Source organism: Venturia canescens, chromosome 8, assembly GCF_019457755.1.
Source record: "Venturia canescens isolate UGA chromosome 8, ASM1945775v1, whole genome shotgun sequence".
Classification (NCBI taxonomy): Eukaryota; Metazoa; Arthropoda; class Insecta; order Hymenoptera; family Ichneumonidae; genus Venturia; species Venturia canescens.
In genome coordinates, this window is record NC_057428.1 from 20,689,505 (window position 1) to 20,707,775 (window position 18,271).

At 38.7% G+C, this 18,271-nt stretch overlaps 4 protein-coding genes across 9 annotated transcripts; 2 read left to right on the top strand and 2 right to left on the bottom strand.

Annotated features, from left to right (window-relative positions):
• The first annotated feature begins 78 nt into the window (after window positions 1-78).
• Window positions 79-2,198, top strand: Mul1 (Mitochondrial E3 ubiquitin protein ligase 1). The gene is made up of 5 exons (XM_043426994.1): window positions 79-413; window positions 629-834; window positions 943-1,127; window positions 1,217-1,421; window positions 1,514-2,198. Exons 1-5 carry the CDS (start codon window positions 309-311, stop codon window positions 1,839-1,841), a joined length of 1,029 nt encoding a protein of 342 aa, XP_043282929.1. The 5' UTR covers window positions 79-308; the 3' UTR covers window positions 1,842-2,198.
• On the bottom strand, window positions 2,070-3,840 carry Ctu1 (Cytosolic thiouridylase subunit 1). Its single transcript, XM_043426995.1, has 6 exons — window positions 3,617-3,840; window positions 3,289-3,520; window positions 3,053-3,171; window positions 2,781-2,969; window positions 2,502-2,706; window positions 2,070-2,429 (listed from the first exon to the last, which is right to left on the bottom strand). Exons 1-6 carry the CDS (start codon window positions 3,662-3,664, stop codon window positions 2,194-2,196), a joined length of 1,029 nt encoding a protein of 342 aa, XP_043282930.1. The 5' UTR covers window positions 3,665-3,840; the 3' UTR covers window positions 2,070-2,193.
• Window positions 3,841-4,558: 718 nt separating this feature from the next.
• Tif-IA (RNA polymerase I-specific transcription initiation factor RRN3 homolog Tif-IA) lies at window positions 4,559-8,437 on the bottom strand. The gene is made up of 8 exons (XM_043426989.1): window positions 8,037-8,437; window positions 7,127-7,330; window positions 6,807-7,026; window positions 6,584-6,692; window positions 6,350-6,502; window positions 5,729-6,217; window positions 5,463-5,641; window positions 4,559-5,334 (listed from the first exon to the last, which is right to left on the bottom strand). The coding sequence occupies exons 2-8, from the start codon at window positions 7,328-7,330 to the stop codon at window positions 4,889-4,891; spliced, it is 1,800 nt and encodes a 599-aa protein (XP_043282924.1). The 5' UTR covers window positions 8,037-8,437; the 3' UTR covers window positions 4,559-4,888.
• A 561-nt stretch (window positions 8,438-8,998) lies between these two features.
• On the top strand, window positions 8,999-18,189 carry LOC122414273 (uncharacterized). 6 transcript variants are annotated; one of them, XM_043425371.1, is made up of 20 exons: window positions 9,001-9,369; window positions 10,265-10,681; window positions 11,239-11,354; window positions 11,482-11,675; window positions 11,770-13,050; window positions 13,151-13,338; window positions 13,421-13,463; window positions 13,536-13,706; window positions 13,783-13,927; window positions 14,074-14,283; window positions 14,401-14,565; window positions 14,651-14,827; window positions 14,916-15,067; window positions 15,144-15,244; window positions 15,378-15,710; window positions 15,797-16,061; window positions 16,147-16,244; window positions 16,323-16,542; window positions 16,656-17,137; window positions 17,449-18,189. In XM_043425371.1, exons 2-20 carry the CDS (start codon window positions 10,446-10,448, stop codon window positions 17,654-17,656), a joined length of 4,785 nt encoding a protein of 1,594 aa, XP_043281306.1. In that variant the 5' UTR covers window positions 9,001-9,369; window positions 10,265-10,445; the 3' UTR covers window positions 17,657-18,189. The 6 variants fall into 6 exon arrangements, with proteins under 6 accessions (XP_043281312.1, XP_043281306.1, XP_043281309.1 ...); XM_043425374.1 differs by having other exon boundaries at window positions 11,503-11,675; XM_043425375.1 differs by having other exon boundaries at window positions 10,481-10,681.
• The last annotated feature ends 82 nt before the right edge of the window (window positions 18,190-18,271 follow it).

Here is an 18,271-nt window from a genome sequence, read left to right on the forward strand (position 1 = left end):
TATTCGAATTTTCGAAATATCAAATAGTGATCATATGATCTTACGAAGACACGTGACGTCACCGGTAAACATCAGTGATTCGTGTTCAGAGGTTCCATGGAGAACCGAAATTGCGAAAATTCATAAAAATCGAACCTTTTCAGTGTCAAGTGTTGAAAAAAAGAAAAATTCGATTTGTTTATTAATATTAGCCCAAAAATGTATTGTTGAAAGATTTTTGTGTCATAATAAAACTCGCGGCAGGATGACAAGAAACTTTGTCGTGAATTACAACTGCAAATTTCTAAACATAACCTAACGTACAAAAAATGGATTATCTTGGTGAGATAATAGCGCTCGGAATTGACAGCATCATTTTTGGCATTTGCCTCAAACAATATTATCACTGCAAAAATGCTGTTACGTCGATCAAGGTTAATTTTACAATTTTATCGTTTTAAATTCTAATATCATACATAATTGAGGTTAGAATTGTTAACCTAAAACTGAAGAAATTAGAGACTGTCATTGAAAATAACTAGTTATGTGTCAGGCATTCATTATGTAATACATAGTCATTTGAATAATTGTATTTTAGACTTGTATTGATTGTTCAAAAATTAATTCAGAGCTTTTTTGGGACAATTAGGGAGCAGAGTACCATGACATTGGACCCAATTTGTTTTCAAGCTTAAACTACGATCCGGATGGAAAACTCTCTTACGTTGTTATCCGAGGTCTGGTTACACCTCTTGGTAAACCTTTCCGGAGTATTAACAACGATGCGGTTACAGGAGTCATCCAAAAGCTCAGTGTTAAAGAGCACGTTGTTGCCAGGACAACAGCAGGCTTTTGGTAGTGACATATTCGTATTTTAGTTTTTTCAAATATTCTGTACAAATTTTCAATGCTTCACCTGGTAGAGTTTTAAATGATTGATTGAAAAAAGAGCTTGGAACACAGGTCCGATCAGGAAAACACGATGCAGGAAATCTACAACAGCATGCCTTTTGCACTGCGAAGAGGGCAATACAAAGTAGAGGTCCACGATGCAGTTTCTGCTGAAATTCTAGATATGGATGTCATAAAAGATGAATTCACACCAAGCGTCCCTTCGATCAAGGACTACTTGTGGGGATTCTTCACTGGTATCGATATTTTCCTGTCGTTTCCTAGAAAATGTTTCATTAAATTTTGTAAGAGACTGTAATGAGTTTTATTTGAACAATTGGTCAAGGGGTACGCCAGAGAGGTCTTCAGTCGACGGAACAAATGCTTCGAGAAGACACTGTGATCACAGGAATTGGTGAACTTGCTAGAGACTCAACGAATCCGCATTCTTTAATCCTGCAGCCACCGGCGGATGGCACGCCTTTTTACCTCACGACAATGTCGGTTGGATCGCTACTTAGAAAATTGGATGAAAGGCGTAAAACTTACAGGTGATATAGCGATTTGCAATATTCATGGCATCTATTGGAATAATTGTTCAAAGTTGATCAATTGATTGTATTGCTGCTTTACCAATTGTCAGATGGCTGTGCCTCGTTTTTGGCGCTATTGGAGTACTCATTGGTGGAATAGTCGTAAGACGTTATTTGAAAGACAGAGAGGAACAAAGATTAGCTGATGAATTGCAACAAGCGTTGGAAGAGACTCGAAGGACCCGAAGACGGAGAGTGCGAGAGAAAGATCTTCGGGAGGAACAATTATGCGTCGTTTGTCGAACAAATCCAAGAGAAATAATTCTCTTGCCATGCGGCCACGTTTGCCTTTGCGAGGATTGTGCAGACGACATCACTTCCGATTGTCCTGTATGCAGAGCCCCAATAGCACAAAAAAATGCTGCCTACATAGCCTAACGAGACTTTTTCGCAACATCAGCGATTTGTAACACCGGCTGGTTACGTCACATTTTTACGGCAGAGTCGTAACGATACTTCGTAGGCTAATGGAAAGGAAATTTTATTTTATGCCGATGTGAACTTCGAGGGAACAAATTTTGACGCTACACCGTCGGTTTGTTGGAAGATAAATTCGTAGGCAACCCTCATTTCTGTGGGGACGACTCATGGGCTGGAAAAACAATGTGCTGTTACAAATATAAAGTTTATTATCTCGAGATGCTGTTCACATTGTAAATTTTTCTTTCAGTACTGTACATAACAGTAAATCGATCAATTTGTAATTACATTATTAGATCTATATTTACAATCAAAGTGCTATATCCAAAATATTTTTATCCCTCGATAATTTGCCTACACGATTATTCGCATTCACGATTTGCAATGCTTTCCCAGATTTGCCAATACCAAGTTTCGGCATACCACGATTTAAGCCTTCTAGCAAGATGCAAGCTTTGCAAATTTCTTGACTCGATACAAAACCACACCTTTTGCAATTCCTTCGTTCCGGCATTTTCACACTTTCTTTTATCTCTAGTCGTTCACCTGTTGGGACGTTTTCGATTCTCATTCAATAGCCACAAAAAGTAGTGGAAGAAGATCTGTCGACTTTCTTACCTGAATGAATGATGTCGATGATCGAGGAGGGTTGAACTTTTTCAAGATCCTTCAAAAACGTTCTTGCGTGCCCTCTATAAGCGTTTGGCGCAAAAACGCACTCGGTCGAGAAATAAACAAGTTTTTTGAAATACGCGTACATGACAATCTCCTTTTCGTACGTGTATTTCAATGGTTTGCATCGCATTATTGTGTCCTGGCCAGACTGAAAATCCCAACATCTCGTTAAACAAATCCAGGCAAAATAATCATAAAAAACGAATTAAAAAAAATTTATACCGTTATTATCGAGGTGCATCGCTGCAGCCTAGCAATGTCTCCTCTCAAAATATTCATTAAAACAGTTTCAGCTATGTCATCTGCATTGTGTCCAGTTGCTATACAATCAACCCCCAACAGAGCCGCACCTCGGTCAAGAGCTTGTCGACGAAATACACCACAAAAAGTGCAATTGTTTTTGCGCCCTATCTGAAACAATGTCATATCATTATCTGTGGGTTACAAAATAGTCATTTGCAGGTCCTTTTTTATCAGTTAATCTCTCTTTTCACCTGATCAACGATAGCGTCCATCGTCCAACCGTAAAGATCTTTGTAAGACAAAATTTTAAGGGGCATTTGATAGTCGTCTCTGTTTCGCTTGACTGTGTCCAAACTGTCGTCTCTGTAGCCTGCAAGTAATCAAAGATTGTTAATAGACTGTTGATGTAGTATATCAATGGTTTCCATTGAATTCGATAAATAATAGAAACTGCAACGAGCAGCGACATCAACCCAAGGTGAGTCACCTGTGATTCCTTCGTCTATCGAAAGAAGGAAAAGGCTCAATCCGTAGTCGTATCTTTCGTTCAATAGTTTTAACACGTAAGCCAGAACAGTCGAGTCTTTTCCGCCTGATGCACCGATCGCAACTTTATTACCACGTGTAAATAATTTGCCATTTACGATTGTATTGTGAATCTCTGTCTCGAAGGCCCAAAAAAAACATTCTTTGCATAGAGCATCTCCGGTTTTTGGACGCTGCAAAATAATTTGGAAATTGAGACTACAATTTAATTTTTCAAAAATGGAATGTTTTTAAATTAAATTCCACACAATATAAACGGATTCCTGTACTTTGAGTATTGCGCTCTTGCCACAATTGGTTGAACACGTCGGAGGCATTTTCGGTTATTGAAAAATCACTTCAACATTTAACAAATAATGTAAATTAGGTTTTTTTTTACTTTGACGTTATTATTACTTGTTTGAATCGTCAAAACCTGTCGTCGAAAATTATAAAACGTGACTAAAGTGCGAACACATGGAAACATTGTTTATCAACGAGTAGTTTTGAAAAACTTCTACCGGCGGCGCCACTTTCCGATTTTACGACTTGACTCGACTCTTTGCGACTCTTCCCCGACTCCATTAAACTTGACCAACTGATTTTGAATTTCTGACTTTTTGTTGTGTTATTTACATGGTTCGATTTTTTAAAATAAAATTCGTAATCGACAAACGCATTGCGGTGCGACAATTAATTTCGTATTCCCATAACGAGCGCCTTCGTGGAGGCTTTGCACTCGAGATACCTGTCATATTCCGAATATTTCTATTTTATAAATCAACCAAATTATCATGGAAATCAAACGTCATGTATTTTGGAAAAATTATTTTCCAGAAATGGATTACACGAAATTTCAATTAGAAAAAATAGTAAAATTGTTTCCCATATCAAACGGTGAAACAAAAGATTGTCTGGTTTGTAAATCGAAGATTGAAAGTGATGGAAAATCTTGGATGAATTTGTCGACTGGAATTAAGGTAAAAACATGTTAAATTAATTGTTTCATCAAAATCGGTGTTTTCGAAAAATGTTTTATTTCTCATTCAGGCAACTTACTGGGTGGCATTTTGCGCAGTCAGTGCAATTTGTGTACTGTTCCCAAACGAAGAAGAGCTTGGAACGACATTGGAAGAGCAAACGATGACCCTCCACCAAAGAATGCAGGCGAATGATTTATTGAGAATTTTTGACGACTGAAAATAATGACAATAAAAAAAGAATCCAGGTAATTATGAATAGGATGAATAGTTTTTAATAAATCGTTTCGATATAACGAATAATAAATAGAGATTTGCGATAACGAATTATCGATCATATAAATTCACAAGTGCAGATATCCAGCACGCATGATATACGAAAACGAAGAAAAATCCAGTCTATTTTACGACCCGATCCACGCAAAGTTTACTACGAATAACAAAGGAAAAAATACTCTGATCGAAAGCCGTTTGAAAAGAATTGCACCGTACGAGCATTTTCTCTTTACACGATAAATAATATTTTTCTCTCCCTTCTTCTTAATCCGTTCATATTTTATTCTACCAACACCCATTAATTTATTAATGTAAAAATCCAGGCGAAGTGCTGTAACAAAATTTGTGCGTGTGATTGACGGATTCTTGATGCCGTTGAGGAAACGACGTGTCCATAAAATCATCCTCGTCAGTCTCTTCCTTAGAACTCAAGCATCCGCCGTCCGACAAATTCGATAAAACGTTGCCCTGATAATGGAGATATATCGGTGATATTCGATGTTCGCTACGTTCAAGAACGTACGGATCGAAGGGAAAGAATGTATCGAGCCAAGTTGCGAAACGCGTGCTTGTCTGCAGAACTGGAAGATTGCTCCGTGAATTGTGTTCGATCACTGTGTAACAATAGGCCAATTGATAAGCGCGAGTCACTGTTGCAAAATGTTGTACAACCACTGGCAAACACACTCTCAATGGGTTCAGTCGACAGGTTACGATTTTCGTGAGATTTAAGCCTTGAAGGAACAGTAAATCTGGAAGTAGAAAAAACAATAATTATTTTTGTATTTTACATAATTTCGGGCACACAAGCAACATTTGGTTGTTTTTATTTTCAAGTGCTTTGAAATTAGATTATCAAGTATATTTCAATGGAACAAACTTTTTTTCGAATCGACCAGATCCTTATGCCTGAATGCGATTATGTAGAAAAGGGCTTGACAAATCGCGTAAAAAACTGTGTGGACTCTGACATCGCTGTTTGCACATTCTAAGCTGTCTTGAGACGCGATGTAGCTGTGAGTCCAAGTTGCCATCTCGTGGAGTATCCTCGTTAAAACGCTGCAACGAAAATAGAACAAAAATGTTTATAAAAAAGATCGATCTTCCAATTACCCGTTGAATTTGGATTCACTTGTTTTTCTCTACCTTATGGGAATAAAATTGGCACGTGCGAGAAGACTCGCGATGTAAGCGACGGCGGATTGTCTAATAACGGGGGCGACATTCGGATTAGAAACTTTGAGCCAAAGCCAATTGAGGAAAGCTTCTGCAATGCTTGGCTTGAAACTGCAGATGTAGAACATTACAAATTGCACATGATGACTGGCCCAAGTTGGTAATATCGCTGTTTCAAAAACTTGTAGTAAATCGAAATAAAGACTTTTTGAGGATTCCATATTGAGCTCCCCGTTCGGATGACAAACGTTGTAAACATATTCCAAAAGCTTTTCCATACAGACGTCCAATGTATGAGCCAGCAGATGCTGCGACGAGGCTTTGACTGTTGGCTTATTTTCTTCTTCCTGTAACGCGTCGATTTTGAATACTTCACCACCTCCGTCATCCTCTTCCATGTCTTCGTTATCATAATCTTCGATATCGGATCGAGGTGCGTTCACGTCCAAAATGATTAGTCTGGGAAGTAAAAAATTTCATTATACTTTATGGAGTTCAAATTGAAATAATGTGGAATGAAAATCCAATTTCAACTTTTTCTTGTCTTTTATCCAATATCTACAAAGCTAAAAAGTATCATCAATAATTTACCTGTTAATAATCAATGATAAAATATCGGATCTAAACTGCGGTGCATATTCCAACACTTGCAGCAATGAATGAACGTAAATTTCCTGTACGTGGGTGCTGCTTTTGTGATAAGGATACCTCGAGGTGAGAGATTGTAAAAGCAGAGGGCTACACCTGAACAAATAAGCGTGGAGTTAAAAAATGTATGCGTTCAAATAGAAACATGCGATTCATTGAATTAGCAAAATTAATTACATGGGCACGATCTTGAGAAGTCTGTGAAGGACATCGTGAACTTGAGCAAACCTCTCAGAATCCTCTTGTCTCGGTTTCCCATTTTCCCACTCGGTTGCTTCATCAGAAACTGGAATGATAATTTCAGATCTTTATCAACTAAATCTTTGATATCTAATTATACACAACGCTAAATAGTAATAATGATAAATTTCAAAATCATGGAGTAAAAACTATGACGTACTAGGTTTAAATTGACAAATCAATTTGTTCATGACAAGTTTGCAGTGATAAATGTGGAGGCAAACAAGATCCTCTAGAAGTCCTTTGTAGGCTGTCGTTGCCTCGGACGATCTACTCGTCCAATTTATGTTCAATAACGCTTGGACAAAAAGTTTGTGAGCTGGGCCAAGCAAGGAAATACATTGTCGAACCTCAACTATCAATTCCACAAGCTCGCTGTCCTGATAAATGAAATGTCAAATGTATTACCGATCAGTTAAACAAAAAAGTTTAATAATTGACTAGTTCATTCATGTTATGACTGGATGCTAAATTTATTACCTTTATATTAGCATCCCTCAAAATGCAGACGAGTTCCTCGTAGACTCTTCGATTACAACCATTTTCATAATCCAGCAATATGGACTTGAGATTTTTTGGAAGTTTAAAATTCACACTTTTTTGTTGAGCAATGAGTTTATTTCTGACGCCAGGTCCTTTGAGGATCGAGGCTATGCTACTCGACCGAGACGATACAACAGACATCTGAGAAGAATACAAAACAAATTTTAGGTTCAATATTCGGTTTCATTCCAAACTGCTATTGATTTTACATAAATTAAATTGGAAAATCTCTAGTAATAATTCTTCAGTTATTCTGATCCTGTAAAAATTCTAAAATATTTTCAAACAAATATCTAGTATATGTTTTCAAAGATCAATTCTAACAACGTTTTCAATTGTTTTTCCATCACAAGTAGTCCATCGATCGCCTCATCATTGAATTATGAATCAGTAAACCAAATTTCCTTTATTGTAATTAGTCAAAAATCAAAATCTCCTGACATATGGTTCCTAAAGTAATTACAAATTAACAATTCGAATTGCGTCGAAACGAATATTAAACCATGGAATGAATCTTTTCGATTTCGAAGTGAAAAATTTGCGTGCATAGTGTTCTAATGCGCGTTTCATAAATAGCAACTCCGAGGAAGTGTCGTATAAAAAAAAAAAATAGCCTTTAATTGCCACCATAACCTGTAAAAGATCCTTCTAATTATAGCGAGTAAAGTAACGAGATGTATATAAATAAATGCAGATTCGAGTCTGAGGTGAATAATTTAATCTCTATTTATAATTAATACATATGTTCACAATCAATAGTTGTGAAATATTTTTTTCGTGCACACACGCGGCACTAAGGTAGAATAAGGTTAAGGCAAAGATTTTGATATACGAATTAAAAACTTACGATTTGCTGTTCGTTCTTCAAGAATCAAAAACTCGTTGCACGTACTTTATTTTATGGTGAAAACGATCAGTAGATTCGCGTATATGGGGACAACTAGATAAAAAATGTAGCGTTAACGATGAGATCTCGAAGCACATGTCTTTTTTTAAAGAGTCAAACACAAGGCGTGTTGCACCGTACGGTGTAATTGTTACGATGCGTTTTCATGAGCATTTGGAAATTATGTTTATTTTCATGTGGTGGTCGTGACGTTGAATTCTGACACTTATTCTGACACATGTGGATCGAAAGGTATATCAAAAATAAATTCGAACGAATCAACTCGATCTCATAATCATTGCTAAACCCATCATTTCGCTTATTTTCGATCGAGTTTTAACTGATTAATAATCTCGTTCAGTACTGGCGGTGACTGACGGGATGGAGTGAGAAGAAAAAACGCCATATTTTTTTTCCACTCAATTCCTCCATTATCGGGAGGAATTAACACGTGTTTGAGAAAATTTTGAAAATAATCATGTGCATCACCTATTGATTTTTTCGTGTTATAAAGCAAGAAGTGATTTAACGTAACGCAAACGTTCCAACTGACGAAAGTTAAATAATCATTTTCGTTGTTTATTATTGCAAGAATACTGAAGAATCATGAAATATTATTAAAAATGAATCAATAAGACAATTGTAAAACTCGCGGGCATTCGACGGCAACAAACGGAAGTGAGCTTTTGTGAAATTCCGCTTGGCGGCGGTCGCAAATATGTGTTGCCGAAAGATTCGATCCCGCGAATTTTTTCAATTGGTCTTTTCCCCTGAATCTAGGATGTTGATTGGAGAGAATACTGGAAGAATGTCGGTTAAAGTAATAAAAGCGACCGTCCGTTCTCCGCTCCGTACACACACATAACCTATATTCATACGTATATGTAAAAGCGTGAGGTAATATAAGTGTCGGTGGATGATATGGGTGGTAGTAAATTGTGTAAAATGGCGAATTGCGGTTGTTGTACGACAGTAGTATTCATTCGAATGTTAAGAAAAAAATGATGAAAGCAGGCTAGGAATAGGTAGAGGCGGTGAGAATCGTACTCGTTATTAAAACGTGGACAATCGTGTTTTTAAATCGTGGTCCTTCTGGCCTTTTGTGAAACTTTCGTTTTTCTTAAAAGACTTTTCGACGACCGACAAAAGGCTGCCGTGTCGAAACGCGTGAACGAAAGGAAGAGTGTGAAATAACTCTTAAGGAAGAGAAAACGAAAGATACAGGAAGAAAGGAACAAGTGTGTTGAGAGAATCTCATAGACTTCTCAGGCCAAGTTTTTCACGGCACCCACACGTAAGTATGGCATCCCGCGTAGGTCCAGAAAGCGTCTCGAAGTAAGAGCCTAACTTTTGAGGAAAAAAAAAACACATTTCGATTATTCCCACCGACGGTTAACAATAGCGTGCGTGCTTTCAAAAAAATGCCTCCCTTAGAGAGGTTATCATTCGTTCATTGAACGGATTGAACGCAACGAAAAAACGTCGAAGAGATGCTTTCGGTCTATCATCGATTCGTCGCATGCTTCACGATGTACCGAATAATCTATAACATTTGTGTATGTGTGTTCTTGTGTGCGTGTTTCGCTGTGTACGTGTCCCGTGTTTCACACTACTCTCTTCTTCTCTCTTTCTTTGGATACACCGAATTTTATATTTCGTAATTTTTATTTCGCGTCGTACTTCAACACTTTTCACGAGGTTATCTTTGCGAGATTGAATTTTTTTGAAATCATATGATTCGGCAGAAATCGCTTTTCCCCAATTACGCTTTCATTTATTCAATTTCAGTTATCGAAATTATCACGTTTGCACGTAAAATACATTGAAAAAGGTAAAACACTTGTTGACTTCAACATTTCATTGTTAAAATTTTGCCTTAGTGCAAGACTCCTTTGAAAACTCTCATTCAAATATTATGCCTCATTTCGTCATTATAATGTTTTGGATCAAGGGCTTTTAGAGCAATGCATTTTTAAATGGTTGATACTCGGAATTGATAGATCGTGTGATAAAAGAAAAAGGCCGTGATCGAGCAATTCTTACGAAAGCTTAGAATAGATAGAAAATGGAATTCCAAGAATTTTGAAAGACTGTGTCCAAAATTTGGACAACCATGGGTCAAAATTCAATGGCAAAAAAGAACATGGACAAGAAAATGGAATTATTTGACAGAAATGTTTCTCCTTCAGGTAAAAAAAAATGACGTGACTCTAGTGCTCGTGTTTTGGGCAACAAAATGATGCAAATTGAAGACGTTCCGTGAAGAGAAGCGAATTAATAAATAAGTTGAAAGAGAACAAGAAAGAAAGGGGTAGACGAAAGAGGATCAGGTGTTTTTTTTTTGTTTGGGTTATTGAGCCATACAATAATATGGCCCAGTACTACAATCTTGTGACTGGCACCAGTGTTCCTATTATGGTCGAGGATGTTCAGCAGATTTGTGATGGACAGAGCATTCAACTGGTAGTCGAAGATATAAACAATTGTACAAACGGTGGCCAACAATATTTGACTTACACCACCGGACTGGCGCATAATGAAGGCAGTTTCATACCCCAGAGAGCGATCGTCGGAGGCCAGCTGACGGGTGTACCAATTGATCAACGGTAAATCAACATGAGCATGAAAAAAAACAAAAACATTCAAGATTACACATTTTTTTTTATTTTTCAAATACTTAAGTGTCGTTAATTGTTATTGTTGATACATTATCAATATCTTTGTTTTTTGAATTCCATTTAAAAGCTATTTAAGAGTAATTAGTTATGACAAGAGATTCGTGAGATATGTACAATTTTTTGTCAATAAACTTGAGAAGGAAATAAAGAAAATACTCAGCCGAGTTCTTTGATTTTTAATTTCCCCAGAAACTCTCTGTCAGACTTTTTCGTTTAATTCATTATTTTTTATCTCTTTTGCAAGTCAGAGATAACCGAAACTTGTTAAGTTTATGGATGCCAATTTTTCTGAGGCAAATCAATTAAAAATTTGAAAATAATCCAAGTTGGTGATCTCTGATGAAAATTACTTTGAATACGAAACAATACTTGCGTTAGACTTAATAACGATGTGTTTTTGTTTTAATTTGCTAAACAGTGTAGCTCGATTTTATGACGATTTCTAGACGATATAAACGTTGAAAAATATGTTTGTTTCGTTTCAGGCAAAACGTTTACATAATCAACACTAGAAACGATTTGCAACAGAGCAGTCTAAAGGCCGACGTTGTACACGCGAATGTGTCAACTGAAGGTATCGTGAATATCGTTGATGAAAGAGGTAAGAATGATAATTTTCAAGAAAAGCTGTATCTCGCTCCTTGTCATTTGAATTGTGAGATTTTTGTTTTTGTTAAACCATGTCGAATATCACGAAAACTATAGAAAATTGATAATCGTAACTGCAGGAAATCAATACGTGATCGCAGGTACGAAATTACCTCTAAATAATATTCACGAGCCGCAACAACAGCACCAACAAATACAGTGGATAAGTATGCCGGAAAATAATATTAATTACGAAGGAACAGTAAAGCCTACAACTGCCGCTGTTAAATTGGCTCCTGCGGTGAGAAATCCCCAGCAGAGAATTGCACCGGCGGTAAGTTTAAATCATTCAATTGTGCTGCCAACAAAAAGGGAGCCATCTTGACGCGGAAAAAAATCTGATATTCCTTATTGTTGTTGGTACACAGCCCCAGGTTCAGGAACAATTTTCGGGCACTCCAGTAGCACAATACGTCGGTCCGGGACCATCGGAGAAGAAAGCAGCTCCCAGATTGTATAGAAACAAAGGGCGAGGTTGCGTGACCGGGGGTGGACCACCGCGACAGTCATTGCCAGGAGTCGATTCGAACCCTGTAGTGAAGGGAATAGTGGGACAGCAGCGTTCAAAAAGTTTAACGAAGCCTCAATTGGCGCAGAGTACGGGAGGAGTTCAAGGGTCATCGACAGATTCGCCCGGTGTGGAACGTGCGAATTCGAATTTGACGAACAATCGAACTAGTGGAGTAAACAATAGTTCGAGCGCGAGTATTCGAGGAAAAGGTTTCGGTTCGACGGGCGCTCCAGTGCAAAACATGAATTCCCGAGGCACGACACCCGTGAGGAGTGGAATTATGTCTCGAAACCCTGACAATCCGAAAAACTCGTTAAACTCACCGGCCCAAGTTATGAAGAATCTTTCAGCCGCGCATTATCCCGCGATGGATTCGTTGAGCGAGAGAATAAAACAAGCGAAATTACAAAAAGTCATGCCGACTCCGGGACTGCAAGCTTTGAACGTGCCTAATTCGCCAACCGTGCCAACGCCGACAGCACGTCCGCCGTTGCACGGTGTTCCTACGAGGTCTGTGCACCAAACGACTCCAATCTCACAACGACCGATGGCTACTACGAATCCAGCGACTCTTAATCAACGAGCAAATACACAAACACCCGGTGAAAAATCTTCCCTCGGTTGCACCCGACATCGACTCGGTGCTTCGCCAAACCTAAATCAACAACAACCACAACAACAACAACAACAACAACAGCGTCGCGCAACGACCAAAACTCCGCAACAATCACTCCTTCAAGATTCCCGCCATAAAATTGAAATCGTCAAAAAACAAACACCCTCATCCCCACAAAAATACCAAAGAGAGACTGCTCAATCAACAAACACGAGTTCAGCCTCCGGAAACGCCTCCGAAAGCGATGAGAAAATGGAAATCGACAGTATTACGTCCGAGTGTACCGTCGATTCGGACAACCCCAACAATCACGAACAAGAACAACCGAACGATGATAACGATGGATCCTCCAGTTTCGCTTTTTTACAGAAAGTCATCGATAGTCCACACGAAACTATCGTACAGAGTCAAATCGCTGGCAACACTGTAAAAATGCTTGTTGTTTTGCAAAATGGAGAACAGAGACTCATCACTTTTGATATACCAAATGAACCCTGCACTGTTCAGGATCTTTTGGAACAGGTTAGAGATCGACATTCCAAAGTTTGATCTTTTTACTGAACAATTCGCCTCTCGTTGAACCATGCCCTCAATTTATATCAATTTTCTTCTTCATTTTCAGGCCAATATTTCCTTCGGCGAAATGACATGCGTTTCCCTTGTTTCGGATCGCATTCTCGGAATAAATTACATAGTCGAAGGCGGTGCCCACATGGCTCCAAATTGTCAGGATTCCAATGACTCCGGCGAAGGTGAAACGCTTCAAGAAAATTCAGTTGCATCGCCGGATAGTACCTCTCCCAATTTCGCGTAAGTTTGTCATTTCCACAGAAAGAAAAAAACTAATATCATTTGAAACAACATCGAAATAACGTGATGAAACTTTTTTTAGAATCGCCGATGAGAACAGTAATTCCTCGGTTACGCCGAATGAGGTAAGAGTTTACAGCGTACACAAAAAATAAGCTTTTAACAAAATAACGCAGAAAATTTGCTATTCTTCATAGGAGCCTAAGTTCGTGGATGGTAAACTCGCAGTGTGTCCGAATTGCGGTATAAGTTCGCCCGATTTTCATCGCTGTTCTCGGTGTAAGAGGATATTACCGGACAATGTTAAATCAATACCGATGACTCCGGACACGCAGGCAAATAAGAAGGAGACGATGATGTCGATCGACGTAAGATAGTTTATTTCGATTCTTCAACTCAATAGTTTATATTATCTATCGATTGACCAATGTTTTTCTCGGTTAGAATTTTTATAAAAAAGCACATGAGCAACACGCCTCGTTGAAACGTGAAGCTTCTTCGTCGAAAGTGGAGTCGTCGAGAGGTAAAAAACCAGCTGCGAGGGGAGGACGTCGGCCTGTGGCGAAAACGCGGCCAGTCAAAGAACCAGGTAAAATAAATAAAATTACGAAATTATCAGAGAACATTTTCCTCGGCATTAAATGATGTGTAATTCAAGCACTCCATTGAAACTCGATCGAATCGAATGAGAACTCTATGGTCGAAAAACCGTTAATTTATCTTTCGGGTTTCTAGAGTGTCTGACCATTTCATCGGACGAGGAAGACGGTGACGAAAAGGCGAGAAAATGCGATTCGAACATGAGCAGCGTTTCGACTTTATCAGGCTGTGGAACGAACGCGATCGACGATATGGACACCATATTGGAAAAAGAGCCAGTTATCACCAACAGTTCGTCGAGCACTTCGACAGATTGTACAGTAGACTCTGAGGGAGGAGTGAAAGGTAAAATTGATGAAAATTGAAGAAAAAAAAATCGGGAAAATTCTTTCCGCAAAATAAATTTGAGTTTTTTTTTTTTTTTTTTTATTCATCTAATGATTTTATGGCTTTTTGTTTAAGGTGGAGGCAGAGAAGATGACAGCATGGAGGATGGTTCGGGTCAGAAACCTCAGACTTCTTTGATTTGCCGTACAGTTAGGATAGGATCGTACAAATATGTTCCAAGAGAGGGAATCACTATTTCGCAGAGTGGAGTAAGGTTGGCCGTGCCATTGTTGGAAGACGGTAAATTTTTTATTTCATTTACGAATGAAATATTCACCGACTCGAGCTCGCGTTTATGCATTAATTTCTATTGCTCCATTCACAGAGAACAGTTTCGTCAATCTCGAAATAAAATACAAAGAGATCGTTAAAGTGTTGATACACTTTGGCAAAATGATGCCGGTGCTGTTTTTCTACACGTCGACGAGTTCCGCTGCGGCGATTCGAGAAGTTCTTGGAATGCAAGATCCCAAAGGTCCATATTACGATCCCGCCGGTCGAGGTAAAGCCGAAGATGTTTAATGACCTTAAAAGTTGACATTCTTTGTTGATATTGGTTAGAAAAAAACTTTGTTTTCGTTTTTGCGCAGATAACACTCATAAACGAATAACACTATTGCCGGAAATCCTCGAACCGGAAGCAAAGATTATTTTGAAGGGTTTATTCATGCCGGACGATTTGTTGGTTGAGCTAACACCTAAAGAAGCCAACGATATTCTCGTTCGTTGTTCTCCGAAAGACGTAAGTTGGAATTGCCTGTTTCCTCGAAAAATGTAACAATATACGGATACTTTGCATTCTCGTTTCATCTTCACAGGCCACCAATCCGGCTCTGGGAAATTTAATCAAGAAACCGAATCAATTGACAAATTCGACAACTCCGGGCGTTAATGGATCTGGTGCGCAACAATATCAAATGTGCGTAGCTCAAAGAATATTTTTAGGAGAGCAAAGAGCTCGATTACACTACTCTGTAATTTATGATAAATCGCTAGATGCGTCAGGACAAAAATCATTTAAAAAATTTATCTAATTTCAACGAAATCAACAGAATGACAGTGTATCCACCTCCGCCGTCGAAAGGAGGAATAGCGATAAATACGGAGGACTATGTTTGTCTTGGAGAAGACCAATTCTTAAATGACGCGATCATAGATTTTTATCTGAGATATTTAACTCTGGAGGTGCTGTCCGAAGCGGATCACAATCGTACCCACGTGTTTAGTTCATACTTTTACAAACGTTTGACGAGTCCCCACGCCCAAGTTGGTGAAAGTTCGCCCGCTCTAACTCCGGCCGCACGTAGACACGCGAGGGTTCAGAAATGGACGAAGAACGTGAATATTTTCGAAAAGGATTTCGTCATCATACCGATCAATGAGCAGTGAGTAAAAAAAGAACTTCAACTTTTCCATGTTTACTCGCTTTAAATTCAGTCAATTATTGAAACGTTCGTTTTTCTGCCCTCAGCGCTCATTGGTTCCTAGCGATAATTTGTTATCCCGGCCTCGTCGGTAAAGTGATAGCGGCGCCACAACCACCAAAAGAAAAAAGCGCACAAAAAATCCAGAAGAACAAAAAATCGAAAGAAATGAAAGTTCAAGCCGTGACGATCGGCAACACGACCATCACTCCGGTCACCACAACGATAACGATCGATCAGATGGACGAGGGATCCGAAAGAGACGAAGCCGAGGGCGATGACGAGGAAATGGAAATGGACAGTGACGAAGATGTGAGATTTTTCTTTTATTTTTTCATTCTTCTTTCCTTCATTTGCTGCGTTACAAATAATAATTTTGATTTTTTTATATATTCAGGAGGAAACGGAAAATCAGGACGAAAATACTGCAAAACCGCCACAAAATCTCCCCACACCAACGAGTGCAGAATTATATCAAAAAGCTACTGTGAAGATGTGAGCGTTCTTATCGATTCCCTTTCTTACGACAGATAAAAAATGATGCTTAAATAACGTTTGATCGGTATTTTTCAGACCTTGTATACTGATATTCGATTCGCTGGCCGGTGCTAGTAGATCGCGGGTCGTCGCGACCCTCCGCGATTATTTAAGTTGCGAGCACGTTGCAAAAGTAGGTACGGAAAAAGTCTTTTCAAAGGACACGATCAAGGGCTCATCGCCAAAAGTTCCGCAGCAATCGAACTTCACGGATTGTGGTCTTTACTTGTTGCAATACGTCGAGAGTTTTTTCCAGGCAAGTTTAAACTCTTCGTTTCCTGGTTAAGCTACATTTTTCGAAAAAAAAAACGTGAAAATTATGAGCAAAAAACTTTCTTGATTAACGAAATTGTGTTTTTTTAATCGCAGGATCCAATAAAAAATTACACGCTGCCAATAAAAACGTTGAAAACTTGGTTCGAGGAGATCGTAGTTACGAGAAAGCGCGAAGAATTGGCAAAATTACTCGTCAGGTTGATGAATCAAACGAAAGGCGATAAAACGATAACTCTCCCGGTTGTACAATTTCCAACGCATGACGGGAAACTCAGGCCAAAACCAGAAACTCCTCCCGAATCGAAGACACCGAAGAGCGAGATTGAAGCGAAGAAAAAATCAACGCAGAGCATAAGCAATCCGTCGCAGTCGCAGTCGATCAGCGCTGACGATAAAACAAGAATAGTCGCTCTGAGCACCAGCAGCGTATTGACTACGACCGAAAGCATCGGTGAAAAGTCGGAAATCATCACCAAAACAACAACCGTTTATCAAATTATGAGTCCACAATCGTCCAGCAGCAGCGTTTCGTCTGGAGATAGCTCGCAGGAATCTTTATTCGATTCTAAACCCAAGTAATTCAATATATTTCGTTATGCTTTATTCCTCATAAATAATACTTTCATCAAAACACATGCCAAACAAAGCTGATTTACGAACAAAACACGCGAAGCAAGCTTTTCTTCTGTCACGAAAAAGCATGCGAATTCAGAATAATGATAAATTCGTTCAAGATGAAAAATTGAAATTGTCATTAAAAACCTGCGAAAGCGTCAAATGTTGTAAACTCAGAAACTTGAATATTTCGAGTATCAATGACATTTTAGAGACGAAACAAGAAAAATTGATTGACTGGTGAATTTAATTTGTGGGCTCCTCATTACAGAACACCGAGCGGTACATTATCATATTTGAGAAACAAACGAATACCGAGGCTAATGACGCGGGAGCAAGAGGGCCAGGAGAATCAGCCGACGTCAGCGAAGAAATACAAGAGTGAGAACGAGAGCGGGCTGAAGAGTACGAGCTCGGTGGGGCAAGCGGTGACAGCCTCAAAAGCCGTGATCGCAACAAACAATGATTCCTGTAAATAAATTAATCCTTTCCTCATCATTATTTTCCATTCGCTCATATCCCGTGTCCTTGATTAAAAAAATCGATTTAAGCAAAAGAGCCAGCCCTCAATCTCTTCGATTTTGTGGCCGAGCCTCCTCCTCCTCCTCGTCCTTCCTCCACTCATAGCCCATTGCCCACCTTTTTTATAATTGTATCCCTCGGAAAACGAAACATAAGGAAAAAAAAAACGACGCATACGAAAAAACACTGGAAATGTCGGGCAAGTGCGACGACAAAGACCGATCAATGATTTACCTATGTAACAAAGTATCTAGGACTAGTATACTTCGTAAGGTAAATAAAAATAACGAAAAGAAAAAAATAATGAAAACACAAAAAAACTTAGACGCGAGTCTCAAGACTTTATCATTGTATTTTTAAAATTCCATTTTATGCTTATCGTTTCTTATTTTTCCGCATCAGAGACACGAATATCTCGAAGTTATAAAAAAAAAGGCGGTGAAACGCACCGAGAAATAAAGAGAAATGCGAGGTGGAAGCGAACAGAAAATATCAAAGTTTGACGTTTTATGAAAACAGCCCTTTTCGGTTTATAAATTGAGGGAAATCAAAGCTGGCTATTTTGAGCTCGA